At 37.5% G+C, this 26,655-nt stretch overlaps 1 protein-coding gene and 1 long non-coding RNA gene across 2 annotated transcripts; one reads left to right on the top strand and one right to left on the bottom strand.

Moving 5' to 3' along the window:
* The first annotated feature begins 8,763 nt into the window (after positions 1-8,763).
* On the top strand, positions 8,764-17,229 carry LOC132034439 (uncharacterized). Its single transcript, XM_059424788.1, has 13 exons — positions 8,764-9,153; positions 9,925-10,111; positions 10,576-10,648; positions 11,355-11,502; positions 13,279-13,388; positions 13,515-13,655; positions 13,751-13,892; positions 13,969-14,112; positions 14,748-14,899; positions 15,052-15,126; positions 15,288-15,426; positions 15,987-16,256; positions 16,677-17,229. Exons 1-13 carry the CDS (start codon positions 8,938-8,940, stop codon positions 16,821-16,823), a joined length of 1,944 nt encoding a protein of 647 aa, XP_059280771.1. The 5' UTR covers positions 8,764-8,937; the 3' UTR covers positions 16,824-17,229.
* Positions 17,230-17,431: 202 nt separating this feature from the next.
* On the bottom strand, positions 17,432-18,674 carry LOC132034440 (uncharacterized). The gene is made up of 2 exons (XR_009409099.1): positions 18,521-18,674; positions 17,432-17,755 (listed from the first exon to the last, which is right to left on the bottom strand). It is a non-coding gene; the product is annotated as an uncharacterized LOC132034440 (long non-coding RNA).
* Positions 18,675-26,655: the final 7,981 nt, after the last annotated feature.

Below are 26,655 nucleotides of genomic sequence, written 5' to 3'. Positions count from 1 at the left end.
TTGTGCATCTATCCTAGGCACGAGAGTCTAGGAACTCTGATGCTGACCACCACGCCTAAGTTTGAGACAATCCCTCTTGAAATGCCCAATGTCTCCACACTCAAAACATCCCCTGTGAATTGTGGCTCGCTGAGAAGAAGAACTGGCACCTGAATGTCCACCACGACTAGATGGTCTGTAAGAACTCTGGGAAAACTGTCCGGAACCATAAGAAGTACGCGATGACTATCGTCTCTCAGATATTGGCATGGCTGCAATAACAGGCTTGATAATCAGACAGTGTTGACCTCCACCAAAATGTCCTTTACCTCCAGATGCGGTACCCACGTGAGTGCCAAAATGGGACCTCGTGATCACCCGCTCCTCATAGTCCTCATGCCTAATAAACTCAATGTCACACCCCGATCTTACTAGGGTGTGATGGGCACCCGACCCTCCTCAGAGTCGAGCGAACCCTTAAACATTCACGTAATAAAACCTGCCATTTCGAAAATTTCTTAAAACATGGAACTTTTCAAACAACAATCATTAGCTGGAAATACAAACTCTTTTAACATTTACAATCTATTCGCACTTCCCGACGCACTATCCACAGGACACTGTCTGCAAAGTCTCTAACATATACTAAAAACCATGACACGAACACTTTGACTCGGCAACACTCCGAACCACACTCGGAACAACTTCTAGCAAGTCTTCTCTTCATCCGGGGTGTAATGCGTGGCATGAAACGCAGCCCCCGAAGAAGGAGGTCGACGGATATGTACCGAGTATGTAAAGCGATTACAAATAACAATCACCGCTCAATTTAGAAGAAAAGAAATCACAATCAAGCTGTCCACCACGGGAGGAAATATAAATGTATACATGGGGTCCTAGAACAATCCTTAAGTAAATAATACAAATGAACACACGTTCCTTAAGCAAAGGATGCAACCTAACCCGTGTGTCGCCTCCGACATACTAATGAAATAGTCCGCCGGACGGCCGCTTACGCAATAATAATGATGTTAATAATGTTAATAATAATAATAATGATAATAATAATATTAGTAATAATAATAATAGTAATTGGTGTTGCCGCTTCCGGCATAATAATAATGATAGCCCCTTGGGCATTGCCGCTTCCGCATAGTAATGATGATAGCCCCTTCGGGCATTGCCGCGCATAATAATGATGATAGCCCCGCCGGGCATTGCGCTCCGCATAATAATGTGGCCCCTTCGGGCATGCCGTCCGACATACGTCTATCCGGCCCCATCGGACATGCGGCCCCGCATCCAGCCCCCGGGCATGCCACTCGCGAATACGCTACGGGCACGCCACTCGTGACATACTACTAATCCCTCGGGCATAATGATAATAATAATATTAGATATCGCACCCTTTCCGGAGTGGTTTTGAAAAGTTTAAATAATAAAATCTCACACCCCCCATCGGAGTGGTTTTGTACGCACCCTCGGAGTGGTTTTAGAAAAAGCCTTAGAAAATAATATATCACACATCTTGGGGAGTGGTTTTAAGAAAGCTTTAGAAAATAATATATCACACCCTTCGGAGTGGTTTTAGAAGAGAGTTTATAAAATATCACACTCCTTCGGAGTGGTTTTGAAAAGTTTATAAAATATCGCTTAATGGAGCCATTTATGGTAGTTTCAAGACAATTCGATTACATTCCGCAAGTTACGGACGTTTGGGCATTTTCCAACAAGATATAAGCATTCTATCGAATGAATAGTGCTCAATGAATCGAATTTCAAAAGAATAACCCCCGAGGCTCAAATTCAAGCCTAGTATACCTAGGACATGCCAAAAGAAGGAGAGGGATAGCTTCACATACCTTTCGGACGTCTTATGCTCGATCTCGAATCCCGTTTCAGAATTTGCAAATGGTCATGTTTACCAATTGTCAATAGTAGACCTTTTGCCTTCAACTCTTCCATTCTTCACTTGTCTACAAAAATTTGGGCAGCATCTCCTCGTAAATACACCATCCCGAGAATTATGGCTGCCCATATCAACAACAACCAACCTAACAATCATAATGACAACATCCATAATCAATTCATAACGCATTCTAGGCAATTCGCGCCATATTTCAAGACAATTCAACAACATGCTATGCGACCAAATCTTTCAACTTAATGAATACAACAATAATGCGTTTCTTTCTTTCCATTCTCTCTATGTCAACAATTCCATACATTTCCACACTAACTTCATAAGTATAAGAGAACATATTAGAACCATATTAACTTCCAAAACAGCCCGCAACAATTGCAACACCAACATAAGTCGTTAAACCTTCATTTTCACTACATAATCCGCAATGAACAACCACCAAAATGCAACATAAAATTAGTTCAACATACCTATACCAATTCAGCCCATATTCGGCCACAACACAACATTCAACATTCCATGAGTTTCATTCATTTTCTATGCATTACAACAACACACAAACAAGCTACATACAATTAATTCTTCACTCCAACACAACCACACACCACACGGCCTCACATGCTCACCCACGGCTACACTCCATCATCCCTACTTTCATGATTTTCATTCACTTTCATGCTTCATAACATACACAAATCACTCATAACATATGAAAAATGAGATAGAATCATACCTTTCCCTCCAATTCACTCTCTCGGCTAGAAATAGCCATAACACCAACGGATGATTTTCTTGTTCTAACAACCACGCCACGTCGACGAGAGCCCTTCAATTAGTAAGAAAACATGAAGAAAATATTTTCCATGGCCAAACAAGAGGGCAGCAGTTCGGCCAGCCTTGGCCGACTGCACTCTCTCCTTCTTTCTTATTCTTTTTCTTGATTTCTCTAGAACAAAATGATGAAGTGTGTTGTTCTTGCCATCATCCACACTTATATATATTATTATAGCACATGACCTTGCACATGGCCAAGCACATGGCCGGTCATGTGCTCTCTTTTCCCTCCAAATATTTCTTCAAAATTCTAGAGATTTCCAAAAGATGAACATGATAAAATGACTTAATAAATCATCCATTTCTACAAATATTAATCTTCCAAGTAGCCATGGCCCACACTACATGTGGCCTTATTTTTTTTCATGAACTACTAATTTCCAAAATTCCACTTTTAACCCCCAAATTTTTTGTTAATAATTCCATTCCATAAAATCCTAAAACACTTATGTCTTGCAACAAAGTCGGAAAATAACCTCGTCCCTAACTTGTCGCAAACAACTTAAAAATTTCCGACGTACAAAATGCGGGATGTAACACTCAACCTCTCGAACCACATCCACAATCTACTAGAAATAAGACCCTGTGGTAACCATGTGTGCTGCAATCAAACGAAGTGGACAAAGCAACCCATTAGTGAACCTCCTCACCCTCTCAGCCTCACCAGGAAATCATCAAGGCATGGCGAGACAATGCGTGGAAGTGGGTCTCATGTTCTATCACAAAACATACGCTCCTGGCGCAACCCCTCGAACTGAGCCCTCATTCTCTCTCTCACACTGCGAGGTACAAACTTCTCCAAGAATGCCTGAGTGAACGAAGCCCAAGTGAAAGGAGGGGGCTCTGCTGGTCTAGCCTCAACAAACGACCTCCACCACTGCTTGGCAGGGACAACCATCTGAAAAGTGGTGTACTCCACACCACTAGACTCCACTAACGGGAGGTTGTGCAACTTTGCATGACAACTAATCAAAAACTCATGCGCGTCATCCTCGGGGTCTTCATCATACTTAGGGGGGTCTATCTTCCTGAAATGCTCAAACATCTTCTGTTTTTCTACAGACATCGTGGGCTGAGTAGCTGGGGGGAAGCAAAGCCAGGCACTGCATACCTATGAATCAAGAACCACAGCAGGTGCTGGCCTAGCCCTGGAGTCTGAAATCTGGAAGCAAACATAATATCAGTAGTGTGTCCTCCAGCCTTAGTCTCTGAACCATCACAAGTAGCCGGTAGAATACTCCTGGTCCCATCTCTTCAGCATGAACGGGCTCATCCACCTCAATCAAATCCAGCTCCGGAGATGCTGTCCTAGCAAGACTTTGAGGTGCCACTGGTGCTTGGCCTCAAGCTGGTGTCGCCACTCGAACTTTATCTCGTTCTTGCCCCTACCCTTGCCCTCGAACGGCGGCCGACAACGGCTCGTGTTCGAAAGGTGCGTGCTCGTTATCCAACAACGGTCGATCTAATCCTCACCTCGTGTGAGACGAGTGAAACAAGAAACTCAATATTCGATAAAGTCAAGAACGCACGATAAGAATAAAAGAAGTGAAATATCTTAAATGCCCTGTAGCCCCTCGAAGATAGGTACAGACGTCAAAGTACCGATCTGCAAAACTCTACTAAAATTAAACCTAGGGATGTGATACCAAATTTGTCACGTCACAAATTCCCAAATTAAGTCTAAGTCGAGAAACATATGTAAATTACGGAAATAATAAAGAACAACCACAATAAGTCTCATAATAAGTCTAATAATAATAAGGACAATAAGTAGTCTAAGTCAATACATCTCCCAAAACTTGGAAGTCACAAGTACATGGGCAACTACCGGAATACAAGTTTGAAAAATACTATATAGAACTGTCTGAAATGAAGAAGGACAGAAAGTGAATAGAAGAGTGAAGTCCGATGTCGTGGGACCCTTATCAGCTTACCCTGGACTCCAATAGCGTGCCTCAATGATCTACAGAATCCCGACCACTACTCACGCTCAGATCCAACTCTGCACACAAAAGGTGCAGCAAGTGTAGAGTGACTCCAGGAAGCACGTGTACCCAGTAGCATCATTGGCCGACCCTAAACTATAGCGATGACGAGGGTTGGTACTTCCGATAATCCTCTTCTTGCTTTATTAGTTTAAAAAATCCACAGTTTATAAGCATTCAACAAACACAGAAGGTATCCACAACTCAATCAGTTTTTAAGGTTCGTTATTTCTAAGTATAATTGTAAAGATTCAGTCTTTTCATTGGTTAAGGCAAGTATAAGTGTAAAGATCCCATTTTTTATCCTTTAAGCACATATGACATGAAATCAAGTCAATAAACATAAACAGAATACGATGTAAAAGAATGCATGCAAATACAAGTGAATAATATGCAATGCGATGGCCATATGCACTGGTATACACACGCTCCTGCAGTAGGTTTCACGTGATCCATAGGGGACTCATGAGGTCCATATACCCATCCGGAATACCAGATATCCCAAATCACATCAGTTCTCAGCTGTTCGGCTATAATATCATCATCACTCCGTCCATGTACCATATCCCATATCCGGCCTCCTAGGCCCCTGTTTTGCGTTTCATCAATCATATGCCAACAACATTATGAAAATATGAATGGATATGCGTACATCATGCAAGTGCATAATATCAAGTCAATATCAAGTTTATATGTCTTTTTCATAGTTTAGACAGGATGTCGAGTGATGAATTCAAATCAAGTCACAAATCATAAGTATTCAACCAATAAACAACAATCATACCAACCTAATGGATTTATCCACCATCTTCATGGCCCGAAGGATAAACACATAATCTCTGTCACTTCGCATATTTATTTCATCTTCTAGTTACCCATACAATTACACCGGTACGTGCACATATGCTCGTCACCTCACGAGTACGGGACCCCAATTCCTCATTACGCCCCTTAACTACATTAACCAACACATAACACTACATAAAGGGTCTAGTAAGTCTCAACTTGAATCCGAAGCCGAAGAGTCATGTGCGGCCTTTCCTTTCCTATGAGTTTCAGAACGAGCCCAATCTATTCAAATACGGTATCTACATAATAATATGAGTCTAACGATACCTATATTACTATATAAAGGATTTAGGTCCAAAAAGTCAACCCAAAACCCTGTCCCAGACCCCAAAGGTCAAAGGGTAATTTTATTGTGAAATTGAGCTCAACATGATCAAATTAGAACTCTACGAGGTAAAACGAATCAAAGAATCGCCGTATTGCTATACTTTAGTCCAGATCCCAAAATGAATCCAAAAAGGTCGCCCCGAGCCCACAAGGGCAAAATTGAATTTAAGCATGAATTCATATTACCCATAGTCTAGATAATTCATATCCTAGATATCATGAAGTTCTAACCACAAATAATCCTCAATTTCATAAATCTCATAAAGAACCCATTCCCATGGAAACCCTTATTTCACTACTTAGAAATCATGAATAGAAACATAAATTAATAGAAGGATCATGGATAATCACTTGGATTTAGGTTAGGAACTTACCCCAACGAAGAAACTTGCAAATAACACTTGAAATCACCTTAATCCGAGCTTTATAGCCTCTAAAATGGGTTTAGAATGAATGAGGTTTGAATTGGACAAAACCCTCTAATAATTTGCCAGTAAGGTCGCAGAAGGCACCATACGCCGCAGGTGTGACCTCGCACCAACTGATAACAATCCGCAGCGGAACCCACTAAAATCCTGAAACTCCGCAGGTGCGGAGAATCACACACAGAAGCGGTCTTACACCTGCGGACCCTCTAGCGCAGGTGCGGAACTCGCAACCTTAGCCCAACCTCGCTGGTGCAAGCCATGAGGCACAAGTGCGGCTCCTCTAAAGCGGACAAAGCACGGCTGGTGTGACACACCACAACACCGAAAAAATGCCATAAGTCCTAAAACATCCGATCCAACACCCGAAACCCATTCACAAACCAAATAGGCATTTCTATCATAAAACACACTACGAGCTCGCTCGCGCACTCGGAATTTCTAAAAGAGGCTGTCTTGAACCGGTGTTGACCAAGGTCAACTCCAAAACATCAAAATCCCAGCTTTCCAACCAAAGACCCAAATCACACCCGAACACCTCAGGACCCGAACCAAAGCCTCAACTAAGGTAAAAAATCACATTCCAGACCTAATAGAATTGATCAAACTTCCAAAATGACACATTTACCCCCAATGTTGACTTTGGTCAAACATCTCCATTTCTTAACTTAGAAAACTCAAATTTTACTTAAATCAAATGAAAACCCGCCCGATTGCCTCGGAAACCACCTCACTTGTCCCCACAAGTCATAAATACAAAAATAAAACTACGGGAAGAATATTTTTGAAAAAATAAGGGAAAAAGCTCAAAACTACTAAGCATTACAAAAGTCAATGTTGAAGAGAAGTTGATGAGATTATCCTTATTTAATAATTAATTTTTAGATGCATAGTCAAACCTCTCTATAATTGTCATTCATTATAACAACATTTGACTATAACAACCTGATTTCTCAGAACAGATTTTTCATGTTGTATTTTACTTCTCTATAACATCACTTTACATATAACAGCAGTGCCATTTATAATAGCGGTACATTCTTTGTAAAATTACCTCTATATTTCAGTCATACTCAAATAATGTGTAATAATATTTTGTATAAAAGTAAAATATTAAAATATTTATGGGAAGCATCATTAATGTCATGCACATAGTACATGACAACAAGTTTAACTTACGACAAGCAATTAACACTGTTATAGAAGCATGGAATGAATACCATTCTTCATTGTTGGTACCGGAATTCTATCTACAGATGATAACCCCAACGTTAATAGTGAAAGTTTAAAACTTGTTGAGAATATTGATAGTGTGTCATCACTTGTAGCCCAAATCCCATCTCATAACACTAATTAAATAATGGATGCTACCACTTATATGGAGTTTGACGCAACACTTCCAATCCTTGAAACTTACACTGATGAAGAGATTATTGCACAAGTGATTGGAGTGGAAGAAAAAATAAACAGTGGGCGCAGAAGGTGATGATGAAAGTGTTGATGAAGAGCCTGGGGTGAGATAGACAAGTCAACTGTTAAGCTCTTAGACAACTTCAAGGGAAAGTTATTGAATTCTCTTTTCCTGAAAGTTTGAACAAAATTCTTCGTGAATTCAAGCGTCACATTATCACTAAGAGTCTGAAATTTACGAAACAACATACAATTGTAGAATTCTTACGTCAAACTTGAAATATTTAAGTTCTCAATTAATTTTAAGTTCATTTGTTCCTTAGATTTTAATTCTTTATCAGTATGGTACAATTAGTTATGAATTTGTTAGTAATTTATAAGTCGTTTCAAATTTTAATTAATGAGCTATGAAAATCAATTAAGATTTTAAAACTAAGAAATATATTGTTTTCGTTTGTAACACAAACATACAAAAAAATAATTGTTTTACGTACTTTTATTTATAGCAGCTAAGTGAGATTTAAATATCAAATGCCAATAAATATATATAGCAACACCTCACTTAGCCATAAAATTTTCGGACATACGCTATCATTATTGAGAGATTCGACTGTATTGCGCTTGGACTCGTGAAGTTACACTTTTATCAACTAGCTTTCGTAAAATATTTGCCTTTTAAAATTGTGACGTGGACACATAGCTTTGCTCGAAAATTGATCTTCAATAATTTTGTGTACGAAAAAACCAATCAAAACCAAGGGTGTTTTTGTACCAAAAAATTATTTTCCTTAAATGTTTTGCGCATAAAAGAAAAAAAAAATGACTTTTTTCGTTCATATTTTTCCCGAACTATTAATTAGAACAATTGTTCAAGCTCAGAAATTGTTGAATAGTGAAGCAAATACTATTTGTGAAAAATATTTCTCGCAAACCATTTTTGTGTCATACCATAACAGTTAACACACGGCCCCATTGTGTAATAAAAAAAAAAATAAAAAAAAAACACGGCCCACACCTCAATTGGAAAACATTTGTTACATTTAGCCAGCAACGACGTCGTGCGTCCACAACACTACACTCTGCAAAACTTTCCCGCGCCCCTTAGTGCATGAAACCCGCCATTTCCGCATCAAAAGATTAGGGTTTGGAGTTCATAAAAAAAAAAAAAAGCTCTCTTTGAAATCAGGTTGTAATCCTTAGCTGCATGATGGACCATGCGGCATCAGCCATGGAAGTAGAAGAAGAAGAAGACCCATTTCTGCAATTCATTGACTACGCTAAGTCCGTACTCTCTAACAGTAATGGAGATGAATCGAAGGAAGCAGCTAGTTGGAGCTGGATAGTATCAAGGGTTCTCAAGACTTGCATTGCTTATTCATCTGGTGTTACCTCCGCTATTCTCCTCTCTGATCTCTTTCAGGTTCAATATTTCTTAACTCACTACTCTTTGTCTTACTTTCCTTTTTAATCTATGTAAAAGAGTTTTTTTTTTTTTTTTTTGCTTCAGTTCCAACTTTCCACATGTCATGTTTAAACCACAAAGTTAAAGCACATTTTGGTACATACTACTTATCTTTAATTTAAAACCAATGCAAAAGTCTTCCTTACTTTCCAAGTCAAAACTAGACAAATAAATTGAAAGGGATGGAGTAATATTTAAAGCTGTAATGAGTCAGTGAAGTGATTATTGATATTTTTCTTGAGTACCTTTGTGATCCAGTAATTTGCTCGCTCTCAGTCAAGAATGTCACTATTACTATTCGAGAATCACTATTTGAGAAATCAAACACGTACTTTTTTGTTATCAACCATTTGACTGTAAAAATATAATTTGATTATTTAGTATTTTCTATGCTGATTCTAAATATGTAAATTTTATTGAAGATATCACTTGCTTCTCCCATTTTATGTGATGCACTTTGACTGAGAATGCGAGTTTAAGAAAGAAAGACTTTAAAACTTGTATTCTAAAACAATCCATAGATATTTGTATGATGATGAATATCCCATTAAGTGTAAAATAGAAAGTTTAAAGTTAAATTGTTTATAAATATATAAAAGTACATTGTCATTTTTTTGAGGAAATATATTTTTCTCCTCTCCTTTTTCCATTGCTCAAGTAATATGCTAGGTTGAAGTTGCATTTTTTGAAGTTTGAAAGTTATAGTGACTTAACTATAATGATATGCAGGCTTGGAATGAATTGAATAGGAGTGGAGCTCCAAAGAAGCAGTCAGAATGTATTTCTCAGTTGAAGAAGAAACATAAGAGGGCAAAGCTTCCTAACACCGTCACCATTGACTCCATATATGAGAAAAAGTTTTTATCTTTGAACAGTGTAATTGAAGCTGTTATTATAGACACTTACATTCTTCCAGGTACAGTTGGGACTTTTAGGTTTGATTCCACCAATGTACATTTTATGTTGTGAGGTGATGATGCGTGTATATTAGGCTTGTACTATTTCGGATAAACTATGTCTCAATCTGTTGTTCCTTGATTGATAAATCATTACATCTTCTGATGTCTGTGGATTGTCTATGCTTTTGTTTGATATCACTATTATGAAACTTGTATTATGCAAATGATGCTTAAATTTGAAAAGTATTTATTTCTTGGAGAATCCTTTCCGGTGAAGTTCTTTTATTAATTAAATAATGATAAGAAGAACACATATGCGAAATTTGATCTGTGTATTGTCTTGGAAACATTGAATTTACAGAAAGTTACTTTTCTACATGGAGCTTTTGATACGGTTCATTTTCCATACACGGGCTTTCTTGTAATTTGGCTCACTCGTAAGATTGAAATTTACGAATATTATATGCCATTTTTCTTCCAGGAACAAACATTTATATGCTTCAGCTAGGTGATTTTTGGAGTTCTAATACAATAGATCTGTATCTTCACCGCAGGTAATGGGCCTTTTCGTCTGATACAGTGGAAAATGATGATCCTTCACTAAAATTTATTTTTCTAACTTAAAGTCATTACTTGATCTGTATCCTCTGCTTGAAAATTTTATTATGGTTCCACCCTGACCTTCATACCAAATTTAAGGTTTCCTTCTATTCATTGACTAGCTCAAATTGCTTACTTAGACCTCTTATTTCTTGTTCTCTTTCTCTGTCTCTCCTCTCTCTCTCTTTTCTATACTGTAGATGTGTAAACAATTGTAAATAACATTGCATAAAATTATGCTATTGTGTAACTCAAGCTTCATCAATGAGTTAACCTACAATGGTTTATGAATGTTGTATGTATAAAAGATTTATCTGTTTTCAATAAAAGATTATTAGTCTTCAAGTGGTAACGATGCTTGGACATAATATCAATGTAGGGTTTGGTCTTACTTGGCTCGATATTGATATTAATATGAGGATTTAAGCTCAAATATTAACAGCATGCTATATTGCTTATGTGATTTGATATCCTTATAATAAGAATTTGAGCTGTATGTGAAGGAAACAAGATGTTTTAGACTTCAGACATAGCTAATAATGTTTTGCTTCTGCAAATTTTGCTGCATGTCCTTTTGTTCTACTTACTAGTTGCTGCATGATCTGTTTCTAGATATTGTACTTCTTGACTTCTTCAGAGCTCTTATTTGTGATATAACAGATTCTACAGCTTAGCGGATCCAAAGAATGGTATTTTGAAGAAAGGTCGTGAAGTTTTCCTCACAGGATGCCGCCTCCGAACTGCCACTGGAAGTTCAGGTCAAGCACGGCTTTTGCCAACTGAATATCTTGTGATACTGTTAGATGAGGTAGTGTCAAAATCTATGTGTGTTTCTGTTCTTCAGCATTTAATGGTAGTTTTTTCGTGTTTCAGTGTTATCAATGATTTACTAATATTCTAGACATCGTAGGCATATTATGTCTTTTATTGTCTTTCACTACAAACTGTTGCAAAAGAGCAGCACCTCAGTGGCCGTCCTTTTCCCTCTATCTGATAACTTAGCAGATTTTTTGATAGAATATTGAATACATTAATGAAAAAACATAAGATCTATAGGATTATTTGTTATGTAATTTAAAGTGAATGTATATACATTTCGGGTAATTTACATATATAATCCAAATCATTCTTGTTAATTCTTTTTTCGTTTCTCATAAGAAATCTTGTACTTTACCCTCTCTTTTTCTTCCTCCTACTAAGCTATTTATTCTCATGAAAACATGGGTTGAAGGGCTTTGAATACATCAAATTTCAAATTCCTCTTCATTCTTTCTCGAGTTGTCAGGCATTGCGTCAAGCAAACAAATACAATGACATTATGTTTTAACATCAAGTTACAACATCTAGAATTAGGTGTTATTGCTCTAACTTGCTATTCTTCTTTTCTTTTTTAATTTGAGATTTGTTAACTTTTTTTTTTATATTCTTACATCGTAGGTCTATATTGCTTTTTATTTGGTTCATTAGAATTTAAATTTGTCAACTAGAAAATATGAATCACATTAATTACTCAAAACTCAAAAAAAAAAAAAAAAAAAAAAGAGTTGAAACTTTAATACAATCTCATAATGGAGCTCTTGATAAATTTTAAAAGAAAATAAAAATAAATTAAATTATGAACAAGTCACAATCTAAGTTGATTGTTTATTTGGGTGAAGAGTCGCAATCTAAGTTGATTGTAAGTGCATACTCGAAGTAACAATAAAACATTTGAGAGCTTTTCATCTAAAAAAATGAGAAGGATAGACTTCAAATAATGTATGAAGTTCTTTTTTAATAACAAAAGATTAAAGCCTCTTATTACAATTTGGCTTTAAGCCATCAATTAAATCGAGCCGCCCCTGATGCTGTGTGTGTTTCCTTTGTCGCTGTTTTTCGCAAAAAGTGGGCAGGAAGGGAGAGTTATTGTCCTCGATTAAATCCTTGAGCATGGATCTCACATGTTATTATATTCCCATAATGGAATGATTGATGAGTTAGGTGGAGCCATCAACCATTCCGATGTACAAGTTCTTCTGGAGGGATTCCTAAAATTAAATGACAGTTCAATGGAAAGCCTCAAGTAACCAACTATTATTGTCCTTATGCTGCGGTTCTTTTTCCATCATCTGTTATTGTTATAAAATAAATTTCTTACTACAAATTTTTGTCGGTGTTTCTTGATTCCCAAAATCTTCAATAACAACAAAACAAAGAAGTTATATACAACTCATAAGTTTAGCAAATTCAACTCCCATAAGTTCAGTTATGACCTATGATCTTAAATTGAAACTCTGTTTTAATTTAATGCTTTCTTCACCACTAATGATTGCTGCTTATATATTAACATTACCACTCTCAAAAAAATAAAAATAAAAATTGCTGTTTACATATAAGCTACAAAGCTTGCATTGATATTTTTCATACTATTGTTTTTCCTATGTTAACCTTTTGAAGTAGGTGTTAGGTGTATGATATCAGCTAGATAAAATTAGGTCACAAGCTGATATGTCCGTACTCCCTGGAGCTATGTTAATAATATTCTTGCATTTCAATTTCTATGGTGAACCCATGTCCTAATTTACAGTTCTTATTCCAAATGTAGGACCAAAATGATGACGCAATGTTGCTTTTAGCACAATTTTGTGCAGATTCCTTCTCTTCCATTTCTCTTGATGCAGTCCATCAGGGGGTCTTCTATTCATTACGTGCAAGGTGCATTATCCTGTCATATGACTATTAACAATTCAAATAGAAGTCTAGTATTCCACATCTGGCGTTGGTATTTTGTGTATTTTGCTACTTTCATTGTTGATGTACCCTAGTCCCAAATGGCTATAGGATTGAATCTATTACTTCTATGGAGGTTCAAGGGAAGTATGGTAGTTTGCAGAGGAAGCAAATAAATCTTGTCGATGAATATGATGTCTATTCAAAATTTCTTTTGTGGGGTGAGCAGGTTCTGCTTGCAAACCTATTCAGGTACAATGCCATATGTACTCCCTTTAATTTGTTTTCACTGTATTTGCTTTTACCTTTTCCTGCTTCTGTACCTGCTGTAACTTTGTTCTTTGCAGTGTGGGAAGTACGCTTGCCCTGGATAGACCATTTATCTCGAGCTCCACTGATAGTGCTCTTGAAGCATCTGAAGAAGTTTGCCTTGAATACGGTACTGCAACACAGCTATATCTGGTGCCTTTTATTCAGAATGAGGAGCAAGTAAGTCCTGAATAATTAATGTAACGAGTTGTTAATATTTATAACTGCTTGAAAACTTAGATCAGGGGCTTGTCAGGTATCCGTAGCACTGACACAGAACCATCACAAAGGACAAAAACTATCAAGAGCTTTGGATCCAAGTCAGGGACTTGTAGTTTCCCAGGTTTCCCTGCCTTGTAATTCTCAAGGTTCTATTGACTTCAGTAATTATCCTTTCCGAGTAAGCCTGCGCTCCTTAAAACTTTCTGTTATCAGATGCTATATATATATATATATATATATATATATATATATATATATATATATATATATATATAGATTTTGGAATTTCTATCTTGCGTTTAGCTCTGAATTTCAGAATTAAAAAAGAAGAAGAAACGCTCTGTTTTGAGGTGTTTCTGACTTTTAATCACATACTGATTTGACATGCTAGTTCATTCACCTCCACCTTAAAAAGTTTTGTTTGCATGCTTTGCTTTTGGTCTTCCATATAGGGTTGTTTCCTTAGAGGGTGATGCCACTGCTTCTGACTTGACTATGTATCTGTTATTAATGGCAAGCTACTTTTCTGTTTGTATCTAGATTTCACAAAAAAATGTATTGATGTCTATTTCTATTACGTAGAGCTTTATATGCTTTTTGGTTCACTGCATAAAATTGTAAATAAAGTTTTAGAACCCTTTTTGTTTACCATGGTTCCTACTAAGAATTTTCTAAAGAGAACAGTCTAAACGGTCTGTAATCATGTTGGTTGGTGATAAAATAATCTGGATGGTTTTTTAGTTGAAGAAAACCATTGCTCACCATTATGCAGTTGCATTTGTTATTGACATCTTACAACTTTGAAGTCTGCAGTCATTTGTTGTTGATCTTCGGGAGAAGATGACTGGAATAAGCCTCTATGGTACTGTTGCTGACATCAAAAGTACTCAAGACCAAGTACTTTCTGTTAAGATTCAAGATGTAACTGGTGCAGTTTGGGTGAGACTACATTTTGCTCGATTCTGGTAGGAAGAGTTCTCTCAAATCAGTGAAGTTACATGTTATTCTCTTTGATCAATCGATTTGAAAAAATATGTTTCTCAGACCAATAAGTGACATGCATTCTCTTTGATCGATCTGTGTGAAAAACATACTTCACAGAAATATATCCCTGCAGGTCATTGGGGAGACTAGGACTGGGGCACACTATTTACATATCTGGTTTGACGTGCTCTGTGGGAACAAGAAAAAGGTAAATTTTCTGATTATATGCAATCTTCATAGATGGTAACTTAGCTATGTAACTTCATCTTTCCATGGATTTTATATAAAGAAGAAATTGGGAAAAAGGAACTTAACCATCTGTTTTTACAGCTTAATCGTCTTACCGTGCCATTCTTTCTACTTTGACAGTCTAGAATTGCGGTGGTTTGAGAATGATGTTGGAGCTTCATTTATTAATATTAGTTGCTTACCAGCGCTGCTCAACTCATCTTGTCTTCACAAGTTATCCTGCCTTTCTGATTTATCAGCCGAGCCTACTGGTACTCATGTATGTTCTCTTGCTTTGAACATTGTCATTCATGTTCAAGATCTCTCTGCAAAGGGCTAGGACTGTGGCCTCCCTACTTTATATGAGCAACAGTTTATAAGATCTGGGTTTATCTGCTCTTATGCTAGTGTTGACTTCCAATGGCATGTGGAAAAAAAGACAAGCTTCATGACAATTTAACAGTACTATTTTAAAGTTGTCTCTTAGAACAAGCAACCTAGTTGTTGCTTCTTGCTCAAGCTTTACAGTTTGTGCATCTCATGAAAAGTTGAACAATTGTCTATTTAATTAGCGTCTATTCAGCTGCTTGAGTCACTTCTGTATTTTCTTTAGACTTTAAGGAGCTTAATGAAGTTGAAGAATTGAGCTTTTGAAGTAAATGAGTTTCCTATTAAGCCCCTCGGACACATGTTAGTTTAAATGCTTGGAGATACAGAGAATATTATCAACTTATTAGAGTCTCACTGAATCTCTTTTCTGTTGTCATTATGCTACTTAAACAAAACTGAAGTGATTGGAGTGCACTTCTCATTATGGTTGTGGTGTTGTTTGTATTCCAGGTATGTAGAGTCTGGCTGGATCAAATTGAACATTGTCACGTGACTACGAGACTATCACATACATCTTGTGGTTATTTTCTTGATGATGGTTCAACTGAGGACCTCAAGTGCCACTTCTGTCGACGTAAATGCAATGCAGAGCTGGCACGGAATTTTCATTTAAAAATAACTCTTGCAGATGAGAGTGGAAAACTGTTTGCCTGGTGTACTGGTCAAACTGCCGTGGAGTTGCTGCAAATAACTGCTGATGAATTCTGCGAACTACCAGAGGTAAAGACCAACTTCCTGACATGAAAACTGGAATTTGGATAACTAATTCTACAATTTCATTCCAATATATACACCAGCTGCTTTCTTGCAGGAGCAAGATTATTTCACTTGCCATGAACTTTAAGAAAACGGTGATACTGAACTGTGAAAATCTTCAATTTTTTGAGTGCCATCGACAGGCAATTGAAGTGTTCCATGTGTAGTCTCCAGAAAATTTTGATATTCGGCACTTCAAAAGGATTACTACATGCATGTTTCTTCAAATACTATTTGCTATAATACTCAAAAAAGTATCCACTACCAATTTCTCAATGAACCAGTAATGATTGACCTTCGATGGGAACTGTGTTTGATGTGTGATAGCATGAAGAAGTGCTCATTTCTCTAACTATTTTTCATTTTATGGATTTGACATATCAGGAAGAGCAGATAATGTACCCATCATCCCTTGAGCACGAAACATTCAAAGTTGCGTTGGTGAACTGCAGGAAAAAGGCTGAAGGACTTGTGGATCAAGGTCATGACACAATTGCATGGGAGATCACCCGTGCAATGAAGTGTGAATAAATTTTATAGATCATTACGTACATCTCAAATATGATACTAGTTGGAAGAGGTTCAGCCAGCTTCAAAGTTGAGATTTGGGAATTGAATGGAATCTATTGCCAACATCTTAGACATACAAAATTAATACATGTTCTGCTTGAGGTAAAATTAACCCTCATCTTTATCATCTAAGTTAATCCGGAGTCGTAAGTCAAATCAACATAGCGGTGATATGCTCTAAACAAGGTATTTGTAACTGCATAAATCATCTAACTTTTGCTATTTCTAGAAACAGAGAGGCATTTTGAAGATACCCTCTTCAATATAGAGAGGATGGTTGACTGCTATAACGCTAAAAAGCTAGTTGAAGTGCCTTTTAGGCGAACTTGCATTATGCTAACCTATTGATTACCCCTTTTCATTGTAACATATATACGTACTAAATTGTGCCGGTGACTATTACTTGTTGGATCCGGAGCCTAGAGGGCATATTTCACCCAAAAGAACAAAGGCGGTTGGCATTTCCATGATAAACCAAAAAGGGTTTATCGCGGATTGCCCCATGTTTTGCAAAAAAGTTTAACGCCCCTCGGTCTGTTTCGTTAAACAATATTTATAAAAAAAAAAAATTAATAAGGTATATCATGGATCAGTCCGCGTTTTGCAAAAATGTTTTTTGTAAATCGTGGACTAGCCCACGTTTTGCCTTATACAAAAGATATGCCATTTGGTTCAATTAAAAGTATCAAAAGAAAGTGAAGAAAAACAAAAAGCACATGCAGTCAGTTATAAAAGTTTGGAGCACGAACATCCACCTTATCCATATCGAAGCCTCTCTTAGGCAATAACCTCTTAGGCATTTGCTCCAGATAACGCTGATAACTTCCCTCTGTCATGAAACGAACATTGTTCGGAACTTCAGCAAATTGATCAATGCCTTGAAAAAGGAATACCTGCAACAAGGACGAACTTTTGTCACAAACTAGCCAAGAACAATCAACAAGTTGTTTATACGAACCAAAGAACCTAGCAAAAATAATCCTGTATTCCTTTGCGCAAGATTCTGCCTAAAATTTAAAATCTGGTACAGGCTGCGCTGCAGCGGTAGCAGTAAGCGCCGCAGCGGAGCCGCCATAGCAGTTGAAGTCCGCCATAGCCGATGCCCAGGGCTATAGCGAGCACGCCACAACGGGTGAAGGATCTGTCATGGCGCCATGTCCCCTTTTCCCTCCTAACTACCCCAGCGCACCCGAGGTGCGCCATGGCGTAACCGTCCCAGTGGTTCGTCTTCCCACAACAACCCTCCCCCCTCCCTCCCAAAAAAATCGAAAATTTTCTTCAAGTTTTCGACCCAAAATCCACCTATTGCTCATAGATCGAGTCTTATACATGCTGTAAGTCATCTAAACACCACCGAGAACGATTTCTAACAACAAACAACCCCAAAATCTTCAACTATCAAAAATCCCAAAAACCAAGAAAACCCACTTCGTATTTTCATGGCTACGGTCCCAAAAATTTGTTTAATCTAAGATATTGCGCAATGACAGCATCGTTGCGACATTACACAAGTTCAATTTTTAGTTCTACCCCTTCCACCACCAACCTGTGACCTAACCCCCACAAAATCGACACTCATTTTTTCAAGAATGGAGCGTTTCAGCCTAGAAATTTAAGAGATTTATTTGTTCTAACATGATTTAGGAGTGATTACGTACCTTGGAACAAAGATTTGGAATAGATTGCATGTTGAATGGGAGCCTCCTTGCCAAAGAGAATTTACTTGCTTTTGTGTTTGGGTGGTGTTGAGAGTAGTTGTGGAGTAAGTTAGTATCAGGGGGGTTGAAGTTTTTTGAGTAAGTGGGGAAGTGGGAGGTAGGGGTGGGCATGGTACGGTATATACCGATTACCATACCGAAATCGATATTTTTTAGACCGTGGTTTTGGTATTATGGTATTTGTTATGCATTTTTAAAAAATTTGGTATTCAGTACGGTATTTGATATTTATAAAAAATATACCGAAATACCGAATATCATACCGAAGTATATAGTTACATATACAATTCATACCAAAGTATATAGTTACATATACAATTCATATATATTATTATTAAAATATTAACAACTATATAATCTAGTATTAGTACAAAATTAATTGTTTAGATGTTGGAATTTTGACTAATTAAACTTGATTGAAATGCTCTTTTTGTCTAATTGATTTACGAAGGGGATTGCTTGTGCTTTCTTTACATGTGTAAGGTGTTAGCACGATATTATTGAGACATTTCTTAAATAGCCGAAGTCATAATTCTCTACTGTATGAGTATATATAAGTCGAAATCGAACAAACTTTGGTTACCGATTTACCGTATCGTAAAATACCGAAACCGAACTTCAAAATACCGAGCCATATTGAATTAATTTGGTACGGTAATGGTATAGTATTTTTAAAAACCGAAAATCGAAATTACCATACTGAAGTTTCTAATATCGTACCATGCTCACCCCATTGTTGGAAGGGGAAGGGGGAAAGATTTTCGAGTAAGTGGAGTAGAAGTGGGAATGGGAAAGGTGGAAGGCCGCCTTAATTCTCTTGACTGACCCGTTAACCACCTCGGCGGTACCTTCGCCTCGCCAGCGTGTGTCTTTGCGGCGGTTGGTCTAGCCGCCACAGCGTAATCTTTCTATATACCTGACCGCCATAGCGCTACCATTGACCGTGTCAGCTCGTGCGCGCCAGTGCACACTCTCACCGCTACGGCGGTACTCTATGATTTCTTATTTAATTATCTTATTTTATTCGCTTTTGGTTAAATGCTTAAGGCACAATCTAGTTAAATTGGAACACTTCCTTACTCGATCTCTCGTAGGGGACCGATAAAGTGCGTTGTGCACGAACATTTTCGATTCGTAGACTCTGACAGTTTAAATATGGGAAAAGATTTAAGACGTTGGTTGGGTACATGGTGTAATGTTGACCCTGGCCATTCCTCATTCCGTGTTAAAATCGATTCCGTTAAATTCCTCCCCGTCCCTTGCCATTCGAGGACGAACAGTTGTTTAATTGGTATCTGATATAACGACCCATTTGGCGTTACCGTGATTTTTCTCGAGTTTCGTGTCCCAAAAGTTCTTTTGATCAGTGCAACTTAGTCACGCGAAAAAATTATCCTATTAAATTAACCCGGAACCATATTGGAAAGATTAAAAATCGTAAAGGGCCACTGGGGCCCAATAAGACGCCATAGCGGCTAGAGGACAGCCATGGCGCTACCGCCACAACCGCTTTCTAAACCGCTATAGCGGCCTGTCAACTTTTGCATAGGACCGCTACATCGGCCTTTTGCTCAGCCGTAGCGTGACCTCTGCGGCGGACATGCATTCTGCCACGGCGGATAACGCAGAATTCTCCTAGTATTTAAACCCCATTTCGGAATTTGACCTCATTTTTCTCAAAACCCTAAATCTCAGCCGCCACCTATGACATTTGGAGAGCAAATCTCATGGTTTCTTGGAGAAGGTAACCCCTCTAATGGAAGTTCTTTACTATTCAAGTCTAAGATGATAAAATAGAATCTCTAAGCTAAAATCTGGACATTCTTGGGAGAATCTTTTAGTTCTTAAATTAGAAGGATTGACCCACCTCTAACTTCTGAGTTTTCCTCTATTTTGTAAATGGGTTTCGACTTTATTCTCAGAATTAGAATTTTATGAAGGGAAGAATATATTTTATGACTTAGGTGACTTATTTAGAAATAAAACCCAGATTATTAGCTCATGAAAAGCTAGAAAATCTTGTTGAGAATAAATTCTAATCTTTTCTTTGCAAACTCGAAATTTGAACGAAATTCCTAGATTATTGACTCTTGTTCTTTCAGGTTTCCTTGACATTCCAAGGCCCTCCGTTGCGGGTCATAGTTCGAAAATGCGAGGTTGAAGATCAACGAGATGTTCATGGCACCTGTTTGACCCAGAGGGAGGTTACGGTTTACTTGTGTAGACTCCGATTAGTACTTCATATATGTGCGATAGAAATGATGGAGTAAACATGCATAGGTCTTCAGACAAGAGGTTAAGATGGTTATTCTAGATTGGTGTTTATACTTAGGATGGTGGTTGAATTAGGGATTGTTGGAGACATCATGTATCCCTTCGGGTATGAAGTTGGGATGAATTCTTAGGATTGGTGCTGTTGATTGTGGCTTGTCACCTTGTTGTGTTCTATGTGGTATTGTGACTTATATGTTCGGGCTTGTGGCCTGTTAGTACTCTAGAATTCATGTTTGGCGATTACTTTAGGATTTGGAGGATTCTATGCATTATGGAAAGCTAGTTGGTTAGAGAGGAAAGTTAGGATTTGATGTTTGTTATGTGTTGTTATTGTTGCGATATGGGTCCATGCGTGGCACGAGCATTCATTCATTATCAATGATGTCATTGTTATTACGCATTCACTCATTCATACATACTTTTGGATCGGGTTGCGCACCGCAACACTTACTTGGATCGGGTTGCACGTACTGCAACACTGACTGAGATCGGGTTGCACGTTCTGCAACACTGACTATTGGATCGGGCTGTGTGTTCTGCAGCAGATACATGGACTTAGCGGTCCCCCATGGGTCATGGCTCTCCAGGCGACGAAATATTCTATCCAAAGAGTGTGTGTATCATTGCATTTGCATTGCATTCATCTCATACTTGCTTACGGAATTGTTTTTGGACTTGTTAGTTGATCCTTGGGTGATATGTGTACTTGATGGTGGTTCTTGAGACTGTGTTTTGAACTTTTGAGGGATCAGAGGTGGGATGTTGGTAACAATTATTGTTTGTATATATTGGATTGTAATTGGTTTTGGGCGATTTCTCTGGCTTATTAGTTGTTCTGGAAAGATAGACCAGACTTGGGAATTCGACTTAGGTTTGTACTATGGGGTGGTGTAGGAAGTGTGACCTTAATTGTATCCTGACTTAGTGTAATTGATTGATTGGGTGTGGCGGTACAGTTAGAGTTGTTCTAGAAGCTCTAGTGGCACGCCTTGGGGAGCTTGAGCTGTGTATCTTAGGCCTCAATGCTAGTAGTCGACTAATGTTGGATTACGGGAGCGTAGGTTGAGGTAATGGCGGCGTGAGCTAGATGGCGGGCAAGGATTACTCTTGGCGTGGTCCCGATTGTGTTGGAACTTGTCCTACCATGGTTAGTTTGGGTAGTTGCTTTCGAGTGGGTATAGGTGGACCGGAACGGTGTTAGGGTTGACCTAGTTGGTTGCTTCTCGTGAATAGGTGATGGTGGAGTTCTCTTTCCCCTTTGTCATTTGTTGAATTGCTTATTGTCTATCTTGCTACCTACCATACTTATCCATTGTTATTTATTGCTTTTATGGTTTCCTAATCATTGTCGGCCTATGATACTTACTAGTACGAGTGTTGTACTGATACTGCACTTGCTACACCTTTTTGGGGTGTAGATCTGTTTCAAGTTGAGTTCGTGGAATCCTAACCCGCGGGTTGGTCAGGACTATCTTGAAGGCTCTGTTATCTCACTCCATTAGGGTTGTCCCATTTAATTATTTTACTGTGCTTCACTCAATCTCTAGTCATGTCTTAGAAGCTCTTGTACTAGTCTAGACCAGATTTTGGGAAAAACGTTGTAAAGTCTTGTTTACATTTTCACATTTATGAAGATGAATGGTTTATTGATGAATTTATTTAATTTCATTATTTAATGTGTTAGTTGGTAAGGGAAGGGTTCGCCTACTAGGTGGGAATAAGTAGGTGCCCGCACGAACCCGAATTTGGGTCGTGACAAACTGATACAAGATCAGGACACCGCAAATTGCCCTTGAATTAACAATTTCAAAACCAGTTGGTCAGAGGTGTACTTTTTTTTTCCTTTCAAAATTGGGGGTAATTGTAGGGGGATTATAAGGTGGTAAATCGAACTCTTACAACAAGGTGTGAAAGTTTAGGTAGCCAACCAACTGAGCTACTGAGAGTCTCCAGAGGAGTACTTAACATGCCCTCAATGCCCATACCCTTATGTTTGGATTTTTTATTTTTAAAATTTATTTAAATAGTCTCAATTGATCATTAATGTGCAAAAAGTTACAATTTGAGTTGGGCATCCCAAACTTTGTACATGATCATTGAGGTGAGATTTCTAATCCATATCCTGCCTAAAGGATAAACAAAGTTAGCTGAAAGAGTGATGCTTGGATTTAAAATGTCTTAAAAAACAAGGATTTTGGATTATATTTGGGTTCACATCTTTTATAATTCATAGGATTGTAATCTCAAAAACCTGGCACATAGATACTACAATTGATGAAAAAAAGAATCTGGTTTTTCACTACCAATTCTTTCATTTTATTTATTTATTTCGGACAATAAGCCCAACCCTGCTGGAGAAATATTGAAGCTATTATCTTAGTATTATTAATTAGTTAAATACAACCAAGCATATGCTCTATGTGGGATTCAACTTCAGACTATTTTAGCCGAATATATTTGCAGTGGCCACTTAGTCTCTTTTATTAGAATGTGGTGGGGCATGATGTCGACATCATCAAATGTGCATGCGGATAAAATCTCATAATGGTAGCTAAAAGGAAAAGGAAGCTGCATATAAGTCTAGAGATACTCTTAAATGTTATAAGACCTTTAGGAGAAATTGTGTGAGCTTAGCTAAAGCAAATAATATCGTATCATGTTATGAGTATTTTTGAGCTGACTTAGCCCAAAAACTAGTATCAGAGCTTATGGTTCAGTAAGATGAGTATGTCGATATCGGAGTGATGTCATGGGATTTAGTTCTCATGTAATCGCGTACACAGGAAGAAACTAGCTTTGTGGGCTTTAGTGACCATTAATACTTGAACAATATAAAGAACACATAGTAAATCTCAAGATAAAACTATGCTCTGAAAAGAAAAGAAAGTTACATATAAGGAGTATTGATACTCTTAAATGACGTGATGTCGTTCAAGAAAAATCGCGCGGACTTGGTACAAAGCAGTCAATAGCACACCATGTTAAGAATAATTTTGGGCTGACTTAGCTCAAGGACTAGTATCAGAGCCTATAGTTCGCCAGGATGAGTAAGCTGATAATGTAGGGCTCGGTTCACTGCTTCCTCGGAGCTTAGAGATGCACACACAAGAAGAAACTAGCTTGTGGGCTTCGGTGTCCATAAATATTCCGGACAATATCAAATCATGTTAAGACCGTGCGGACGTGGTACAAAGCGGTCAATATCACACTATGAATATTTTTGTGTTGACTTAACCCAACGAATGGTATCAAAGTATGGTTCGCTAGAATGAGTATGCAGATGATGGAATGATGACTTGGGCCTCGGTTCACTACTTTCTTGGAGCTTAGACACGCGCACACAAAAAACACTATCTTGTCGGCTTCGTGCCCATAAATATTTCGGACAAGATGATCAGTAGCACACGACTAATCTCCATATAAGTTTTTTCAAAATGTCCTTGCATACACGTGTAAAATATTTATACGTTTATGTATTGTTTGTTAGAACTCCTAGTATCATCTCAAACTTTATTTAAATTTTATAATTTTAAGGTTTTTCGATATTTTTTATTATTATATTATTTTTCTCTAATATATAAAAATTACCGTGATTTAATGATCCATGGGACTAGGTCCCATGCCCCAGAACTTATGCCTTGTTCAAACTTATGTAAAACACCTTCGACTTACGCCCTCCGCTTTTTAAAATACTGATTTCTTGTTACTAACTTAAGTCGCCTTTCGTTACAAAAAAGTTACTTTTTAAATGGTATCTTAAGAAAAAGTGGAATGACACACATACAAGTAGGGGCGTCAATGGGTTAAAAAAACTGACTTAATCAATCGAATCGTATCATATCGAATCGATTATTAGGTTTCTTATAATAAAATCGTAAATTTCTACATAAATTTATAATTATACCTAATTATTAGATAGACTTCTCATGTTATAAAAATAAACTGAAATATACCGAACCATATCAGATAAATATATGTGTAAAATATCTTTTATATATTAAAATTAAAAATAATAAAACATTATATTTTTCGCCTTAGCCTAGGGTGATGGAAACAACTAGAAACCAACAAATAATTAATAGCCAAAGTCCAACTTCGAAACTTATTGTACTACTCCTATTGAAACTAAATTAATAATACGGAAAAGGCTCAAATATGCCATCAACCTATCGGAAATGGCTCATTTATGCGACTTACCAATAGTTTGGCTCATTTGTACCATCGAACCATCAACAATGGCTCATTTATGCCACTCATAAATAGTTTGGCTCATTTATGCCATCGCCATTACCAAAATCAATCACTCATTCATGCCATTTTTCATTAACGCCTATTTTTATAATACGAATTATGACACGTGGCCTCCAATTAGAGGTCTACGTCGTTTAATTAAACCAGCCCAATTTTAAATCCCAAATTAATAAAAAATCCGACCCATACACCCGACCCACCCACAATCATAATCTAGTTGGAGGCCATGTGTTATATCTGGTATTGTAAAATCGGCGTTAATGAAAAATGACTTGGATGAGTCATTTTGGTAACCACGGTGACTTAAATGAGCCAAACGATTGATGAGTGGCATAAATGAGCCATTTTCGATAGTTCGATGGCATAAATGAGCCAAACTATTGACGAGTGGCATGAATGAGCCATTTTCAATGGTTCGATGGCATATTTGAGCCTTTTCCATTAATAATATTAGCATCTAGAGCAGTAAGCTACAAGGTAATTCAACGATCTTGAGTAGCAAATTAAAATGTATTAGATCTTTCCTCTCGTATGATTTAAGTATCTCTTATTGGCTACCTAATCTTAGTAGTTTTTAAGTCCCATCTGGATTAACTTCTTTTCACTCGTCTGATCTAGATTTCTTTTGTCTTAGTTAAACTTTGTTTTATATTAATATAAAATGGTGAGACAGGTTTCTATTCTTATCGTCTTTCATGTTCCATTGATTCATCACCTTTTAGACAGTGAAAATAATTAGGGAGTTTTTGCAAAAGTCCTATGGAAGTATGCATAATATCGTGTTGGTGGAAGAGTTAGTTTCAAAAGGGTGATTCACGAGGTTAATATCAATCTATACTATCTGGCAAAGTATACATATCCATGGTTGAAGAACATTCCATTCTTATGGCCTGAATTAATTTCCTTTTTGGAAGATTATAAGCCTATATTATTGACAAAGACTGTTTGCTGGAAAATCCCATGGGAGAGATGGTATAAGTGCAACTCTGATGGAGCATCTAGAGGGAATCCTGATCCTAGCTCTTATGGCTTTTGTGTGAGGGATTGGAATGGAGACTTAGTTATGCCCAATGTCAAAATATTGGGCATACTACTAATGTGGTGGCAGAAGCAAGAGGAGTGTTTGAAGGACTTCTGTACTGTGTAGAGAATGATATGCATCCTTTGATAATGGAGACATATTCCATGATGATGAAGAACATAGTTGAAGGAAGGTGGGAGTCCCCATGGTGTATTATCACATTAGTGGACATAATAAAGAGTCTAATGGAGAACAACAATGTGATAATACAACATGTATTCAGGGAAGGAAACATGTGATTGATTTTTTAACTAACCTAGCTTTTGTTTTTGCAGGTACATCTAGATTCTATAATTTTTCAGAACTGGCTAGCGCAGGGAGGAGATTACTGAACCTTAACAAGCACCAAATTCCTAATCTTAGAATTAGGAATGCTATGAACACTGAATACTCTGATATACTAGTTTGAATTTGTTTCTCAAATATTGTGAAAGACTTCTAATGGTGGTATTAGCTTATGGCTCATCCC

The sequence above is a fragment of the Lycium ferocissimum genome, chromosome 10 (assembly GCF_029784015.1).
Source record: "Lycium ferocissimum isolate CSIRO_LF1 chromosome 10, AGI_CSIRO_Lferr_CH_V1, whole genome shotgun sequence".
In the NCBI taxonomy this organism is placed as follows: domain Eukaryota; kingdom Viridiplantae; phylum Streptophyta; class Magnoliopsida; order Solanales; family Solanaceae; genus Lycium; species Lycium ferocissimum.
Note: the sequence above shows the minus strand (reverse complement) of the source record. Positions and strands in the feature narration are given on the sequence as shown.

Bases quoted from the DNA above. Each gene is read 5' to 3' on its own strand.
- LOC132034439 (XM_059424788.1), top strand. From the start codon at position 8,938: ATGATGGACCATGCGGCATCAGCCATGGAAGTAGAAGAAGAAGAAGAC. The intron at 10,649-11,354 runs GTAATGGGCCTT...GTGATATAACAG, and splicing joins GATCTGTATCTTCACCGCAG to ATTCTACAGCTTAGCGGATC. The intron at 13,389-13,514 runs GTGCATTATCCT...AAATGGCTATAG, and splicing joins TTCTATTCATTACGTGCAAG to GATTGAATCTATTACTTCTA.